At 45.4% G+C, this 7,210-nt stretch overlaps 1 protein-coding gene across 1 annotated transcript; it reads right to left on the bottom strand.

The window, feature by feature from the left end:
* Positions 1-1,636: 1,636 nt before the first annotated feature.
* NHLH2 (nescient helix-loop-helix 2) lies at positions 1,637-6,691 on the bottom strand. Its single transcript, XM_081944973.1, has 2 exons — positions 6,257-6,691; positions 1,637-3,385 (listed from the first exon to the last, which is right to left on the bottom strand). The coding sequence occupies exon 2, from the start codon at positions 3,383-3,385 to the stop codon at positions 2,993-2,995; it is 393 nt and encodes a 130-aa protein (XP_081801099.1). The 5' UTR covers positions 6,257-6,691; the 3' UTR covers positions 1,637-2,992.
* Positions 6,692-7,210: the final 519 nt, after the last annotated feature.

Genomic DNA, 7,210 nt, shown 5'->3' with positions numbered 1-7,210 from the left:
TACATGGGTTTTTTTTTACTGGCTTGCTGACAAGGAATTTTTTCATGACACTTATTTTTTCCTGTTTTTTAAATTTTTCATTACTTGCCTATTCCAATACCATTTTGCTTACACCTTAGGCAGCTCTTGGGCTCTGCCAACCATGGCACAGCACATCCCTTGTAGCACAATGGTGTGGGATACCTGTGTCGCATCAATTTCACCAATTACCTGGGTCCTATCAATCTATTATTCTTTTATACTTAGAATCTCAATACATTCCATCTTGACATATTTCTCTTGAACTTCTTCTGGTTCTTTATAATCCTTTATAAATCATTGCAACAATTCCAGAGTTCACTTCTTCCATTTCACTTCTTTCCATAGAAGAAAAATTACCAAGAGTTGCTCTATGTGCTTCCCCATTTAATTCAGGTAACATCCTGGAACCATGGAGGTGCTCCATTCCAATGATCTATCACTTTGGATTCCATTGCTGCTTCATATGCAACGATAGATCACCTGACAGACACATTGTTTTTACATACACTTTGGAAGATTGCTAAACTGTTTGTCCAGGCATCTGCCTACACTTGCCCAACCCTGCTTCACACCACACTTTTTTCCTGCCTGCAAGTGAGACCTGTTGGAAAGGAAAACAGAGCTGGGGCAATCTGTCAGATGCTTTTCTTATTTGTCCCACATTAAATGTGTAAGGACACCACCGCTCATCAGCCCACAACTAAGGCAAAATAATGCTCTATTATTGAGGCAGAGCTATTTATCCTTGCATATCTTTCTGCCATATCTAAGACTGGAGGGAACCACATTCCCGCAGCCATGAGGATTAGCTCTGCGTCCCATCCCATGCCTTTTCCTTGTCTCTTTTCATTGTATATTATTCCTTCTTTAAAAGCAATGGTTTGTTGTGGAATTCTCTACTGCTCCCTATTTTAATAATTGTCAGGTAAAATGACAGTAGTATTATCCCCATATATAATTCAGGTTATTGAGAGGACAGTCTCTCAACTTATTTCCCCACTATGCCATCTTTTAGTCATCCAACCATGGTGTCAACATAACAGCAATGAGAACAGGTTTCATATCTTTTCAGTGGTGATTACTGGTAGGTGATGCTATATGTGATTAGTGAGAAACAGCCTTGAATACTTAAAAGATGCAATGAACTCATGTTTGATATAAATTTAGAACCAAAAGCATACTAGCACCAAGCATCACTGTTTGGTGGTATTTCATTCATCATGGCCTTAGAGGTTGAATTCAGATGTTATTTGAAGACCATTGACCAAATGTCCCATCTAACCTAACATTGCTTTATGCTGGTCATGTTTTTCCGTAGATTGAAAAGATATTAATAGCCTTCAGCAAATACTTTCCATAAAAGTGAAACCTAATTTTTAAATGAAGGAATATAGAAGAAGAAAAAAGGGGAGTATGTTTGTATATTGTATAACTCTAACATACTCTCTCTCACACACATACACACACACAAACACACACTATCATCTATCTATGTATTCAGTATCAATCAAGTATTTTGTGATATTGGATTGAATTTCAGATGTACGGTAATAGAGTCATTGTCTTCTTTTTGGTTCCTCTTAACAACAGGGAAAAAAAGAAAATAAGCTTTATTGGATACTTTTATTTATATGCAAAACAGTGTACCATTCATGAGAGATATGAAAAAAAGTTCAGATAAAAATCAATTTATCTATTTGCACTACAAAATATTGCCTTATACAAAGCAACATACATACGTGCACACGCACACATACATACAAAAAAAACCCTGAAAAAGACTAAAATCTTTGGATAACAGATATGTTCGCTCCCGTGACCCAGACATACTTTTTAAGAGTTTCACAGCAAAACAGCATATAACATTTTCTGCTTGCAAATTTTTTGGTTGTCATAAAAGAAAGTACTCCTGTTTTTCCTTAATATGGAAAAGAAAATTTGTAATACACACACACACGCGCACACACACACACACACACACACATAAAGACAGACAAACAAAACTATTCCCTTATCAATTATTTCCAAAATACGTCTTTAGACAGAATTACAGATCAGAATAACAACAAACATTTTAATTTCTATTTGAAAATAAAATCTTCAAGTGAACTGCTAGTATTTTGATTCCACACACACAAAATAAAGTTATCAAGGACGAGTCCAAATATATAAAATACGTTTAAAAAGAGGGCATTGGTGCAATAAAACCAGAGCAAAATGAAAACCACAATCTGGTTTCCAATGAACACTTCCAGAATCAGACATTTATTCCACAGAAGAAAATGTAAACACTTGACTATATAAAACCAGTTGGCACAAAGTCTTCAACGCAAAATCTTAACCACCCTCAAAAACTAAAAAATTGTCTTGGGGGAAAAATAGTCCACTTTTGCTACTTAAATTAAAAAATAAATTATTTTTAACTGCACTCCTGTATCATACATTAAGGTCACAAGTAAATGAGATCTTTATTATTTTTGGATACAAAGAAAGGGGCACTTGACAATCTGTATTATCACTGGGTTTGTTTAGACAAGAACCCCACCTTCCACATAAGATGTGCTCCTGTTTTGGGCGGCCCGGGGACAAGTGAGCTCTCCATCCAACCCCCCCCCCCCCCGAGGGAAAATTTCCATTTCAAGTTTCTCTTTTCGGGCGTGAGTCAGGAAAGCACTTTAAGGCACGAGCTTAAAGCCAAGGGACTTCCAGCCAAGCTTCCGCCGGGTTCTCGAAACTTTGCTGAAAGGGGACCCTATCGCGGGGAAATTTTGAGAGGGGAGGGAAGGTGAAGGAAGGGGCAAGCCGAGACCGTCCATCCCTCAGAGACCATGGAGCCTCCGGGGACTTGACCTGGGGAAGGAGCGCCGCCTGCAAGGCCGAGCCCCAACGGAGGCGGCTCCAGGGGGACCCAGCGGCCTGTCCATCTTGCCTGTCGACCTTCCCCGCGGGCCCTGGTCCCCGGGCGCCTTCCCTACACGTCTAGGACATGGTTGAGATAGGATATGTAGCAGATGGCCAAACGTAGGATCTCAATCTTGGAGAGCTTCTTGTCCGGGGGAAGCGTGGGGAGCAGCTTGCGCAGCTCGGCAAAGGCCAAATTGAAAGCCTCCACGCGGATGCGCTCCCGCGTGGCGTGGGCCGACCGATATTTGGCCGTGGCTCGACGGCGCCGCCGCTTCTCCTCACGGCTCAGCGGCTGCGGCGGATGGGCCGCTGAGCGACCTCCTCCTGCGCCCTCGCCGTTTGGCGTCTCCAAGTCGGAGGCGCAGCAGCTCCGCAGCCCCTTGGCCTCCAGAGACTCCGGGTCGGACGGCGCTGACGACGGGTGGTCCGAGTCCACTGCTTGGTCTGGGCTCAGCATCATCTGCCAGGCGAGGAGGCAAGTAATAACAACATCAAAATAAAGACGGGAGTTCAGTCAGTGCTGCTGTTGAATGTTCTCCCCCACCCGGCTCGTGATAGGCGGGAAGGGAGCCAAGCACATCAGCTTGCGCCCTTCGTCCGCCCGCCCGCCCGCCTTCCCCGCCACCCCTGCCTTCCTACTCTAGCCAAGGTAGCGCAGCTGTTGTCAGAAGCTCCCGGCGGAAGCCTGAGCCGGGTTGATCGCGTGTGCCTGCCGCTTACTTCGCGCGCGCGAGCCGGCGGGGCTGAAGATATTAGACGACGAAGGGCTCTCCTGCTGCTGCTGCTAGGAGGCCTGGCGAGGAGACTCGCTTGCGCTGCCCAGGCTGAGGGGGAAAGGGGGCTGCTTGCCTTCCTTGGGTAGGGTGGCGCGATAGGGAGGGAGGCTGCTAACTAAGGGAGGCCTTGCAAAAGCAGAAGCGGCCTCCCGAGGGAACCACGGCCGCCGCCTGTCCGGCTACTCCCTGTTCTCTATCAGCTCTCTCCCGAAACGCCATAGCATCCTAGCTTTCGTTAAAAAAAAACCTTTTTCGTTTTCGTAAAAAACCTTTTTCGTTAAAAAAAAGTTCTCAATAAAGATATTACGATCTAATGATCGTTAAACAGTGATTGGATCAACTGGAGAGCAAATATAGTGGAAAACGTAACTGAAGTGCTTTGTATGAACTTTTATTCTTATCTGAGAAGGCAGTAGGTCGCTGTATTGTTTCTGTTGTAATCTATATGACTATTTTTCATTTACTCATCGGTTCACAATGTTAGGCATTCCTAAAAGGACCCCAGAAGGTGTTTTGAACATTCAGGTCCTGATTTCCTTTAGAAGTCCTGATTGCTTTCCCTGGAAAATAAGCAGCAGTGACTTGTCTCGGAGGGCTTTTTTCAGCGAGACCCTTGTGAAAACTGCCTGTTTTTCTTGACTGCTCGGCGAGAAAATTCAAAAGCACATTCTCCCCTTCGATCTAGTCTTGTCTGGGTTAGGAGATTTTTCCTGCGCCCGGCTGTGTAACAAAAAAAGAGTTATTTCCCCAAAGATCCTCAGCAGAGCTTTGAGCTCTTTCTGATCTGGTTTTGGAGAAACAGGTCAGAACTGCTGTCGATTGGTTCTTGTTTGCGCCACTTCCACAAGTAGCATAAGCCCAAATTTGAGGTGGGACCTAAGGATCCTTCCTGGGACCCCAGAAAGCAAATTCTGAGGTGCAGGTGAAAACAACCGGACAACAAAACAAGGACTCAGTCTCCAGAATGTAGCTGTCTCTTCCTGTCTCTCTGGGCGTCCGGCCAAGGACCGAACTGTACAGGATGTAACAGATTTGAGAGTGCCCGTAGGAGGCTACTCAACAACCCACCCACCCTAATAGTTTTTTCAGTAAAATTTCTGAACCTGGACGCGGAGCCCCTCTAGGTTTTAGCTCTAAAGCTACCCATTGGAGACCTTCTGGAAATGGACAGTTGCTGCCTAAATCCCCGTGCGCCTCCTTTTCGGGCAAATGTCTCTTTAGCTTCAGTTGCGCCTGCTTGGCAGCCGACTCGCCTGGGGATATCCATCGACCCCAGCGACCGCTCCATGGGCAGGCTGTGGGCAGGGACCAAGGTCCTGAATGCCCGTTGCACCATAGTCCCGAGGCTCAAGAGTGTCCCCCCATAGAACAAGGTTGGGGCGGGGCTGGGGGATTTATAGCTCGATGCTGGCTCCATCTGTCAGCACAACCAAGACAGGGAACTTCCTAGACGCTTTGGCGGCTGGCAAAGCCCAAAACAATGCAGCAGCGACAGACAGAGAATAGCCACCTCGGAGACACCCTTATGTGTCTGGGTTGGAGGAGGGGAGGAGTAAGGGCGGCGGGTGGGGGGGAGGGCCTCTGACCAAGAGCGAGAAGGAGAAACAGAAAAGAAAGGAATTAGAAACAGAGAGTCTTACGTGGGAGATATTAGGGTGGGGGGGTAGTAATGTTGTTGATGACGATGACAATACTAATGATAGGGAAATGGATGACAAGAAACCGTTTCAAGATACCTCTATCGAAAATCCAAGTGGAAAATATAGATTTTTGCTTTAAGTCTTTTCATCATCAAAGGGTACATATAAAACCATTCTAAATCTGCTAAACGGCAAGTGGCGAATAGGGGGAAAAATAAGAGCAAACTTAACCTACTGAAAACAAAGCAGGGCGGGAGAAGAAACAAAATCTATCAAACATAGAAAGTATTATTTGGCAAACAATAGACTAGATAGAAGGACTTCCAAGTCCCGAAAGATTTACTGGATTTCCCAGCTCCAGTGAGCTTTTCCTGTAGACGCTGGATGCTCCAACCTCAGGAGCGCTACGAGGAGAAGGAGAACGGAGAGACGTCTCCTTTTTGAAGCTGCTATCTTTTTTTCCTTTGAAGAAGCGTCTGCTTAGGTTCATAGTAATAATCAGGAATTTGAAAATCCAGATCAAAACAACATTCCTCTTCGGTGGGTAACTTTGAAAGGAAAATATTCCAACTTGAACGAAAATGGGAACTTAAATACTTAAATAAGGAAAACCAATTGGAATGATCAGCTTTTAAATATTTACATTTAAAATATTGGTCAGTGGAGATTTGCTTAGTGGAGAATTGTTCTAAGCAAACCCAATTTGCCTAATTTTTAGCTTGGAAGAAATCTTCTGTCTTCTGTTTTCAGAATAAATTTCTAATAACTTTGCTTTAGGTGCGAGACCAAAGAACGGAATATGGATTCCATTAAGGTCTGTATTTATATCTATCTCAAAACAAAACCTTTTTCTTGTTTGTTGAATGGAATGCCGCCAATTTTACCCGTACATATTAATATTTTAAAGGCGTTTACCTTGTAGGAGAATCTTGCCTTTAAACACTTCTAACCCCTTGTGCGCCTGAAATAAAATGCGAGGAGGAGAACATCTTAGACATAAATTAGAGGAGGAGGAGGAGGAGAGGAAGAAAAAGAAGAAGGGATCCGCATATTATAAAATAAGTAAAAAGTAAAATGTCCTATTGGTAGAAATAGTTCGGAGTCCTTTTCAAAACTCGCAGATCGAGAAATGGAGTAATATGTCAAAAGACCAAAGGATTCCTATAAAAATTAAAATGCACTAGAAAAACATGATCCCCAGGAGTGGGGGGAAAAAACAAACCTCTGCAAATCTACAGTATATCACGCAAAATTGTGTTGATAAAATTATGCCTGAAAGCCGCGGCCGCCGCTTCCGCCTCCTCCTGCGGGACCTCAACAAATAACAAAAGAGACGCGGCGCTTCGAGAAGGAAAGCTCCGGACCCTTCCAGCCGGCGGCGCGCGGGCAGGAGTCTTCGGGCCCGGTCTGCGGCTCAATCGCCGTGGCGGAGTCAGATCGCTCCGTTGCTCCGTTGCAGTCAAAGCTTTTGTGCAAACGGCGGACACCTTCTTGGCTCGCAGGTTCAGCGGGCGGCGTCCAGGTCCTGGGAACAGCCCTGCGTTACAGTCCCGACTCTTTTGGGGTAGGGGGGATAAAAACACCCAGACTAGATTGCTTCCCCTGGTCCTTCAAGATGCGATCTGCAACATCCCCCGACGCCCTTGGAGCCCGAGAGCACAAGGAGCCCGAGCAGAGGGCCGGGCCTCACCAGCAGTATAGAAAAACCGGGGGAGCGGCCTGCAGCGAGAGGCGGCTGGATTGCCGTTTGGTTCCGCTGGGCTTATCCTGGAGAAGTGGCCGGATATAAAGGCACAGTAAAGGGCCGGCAAAGGGGAGGCGACATGATTCCCTCCGAAGTTGCTACCCAATGGGCGATCCCATTGGATT

The sequence above is a fragment of the Natrix helvetica genome, assembly GCF_964273705.1.
Source record: "Natrix helvetica genome assembly, chromosome: 2".
NCBI classification, from domain to species: Eukaryota; Metazoa; Chordata; class Lepidosauria; order Squamata; family Natricidae; genus Natrix; species Natrix helvetica.
The sequence above is the reverse complement of the archived record's forward strand: the minus strand, read 5'-3'. Positions and strand labels throughout refer to the sequence as shown.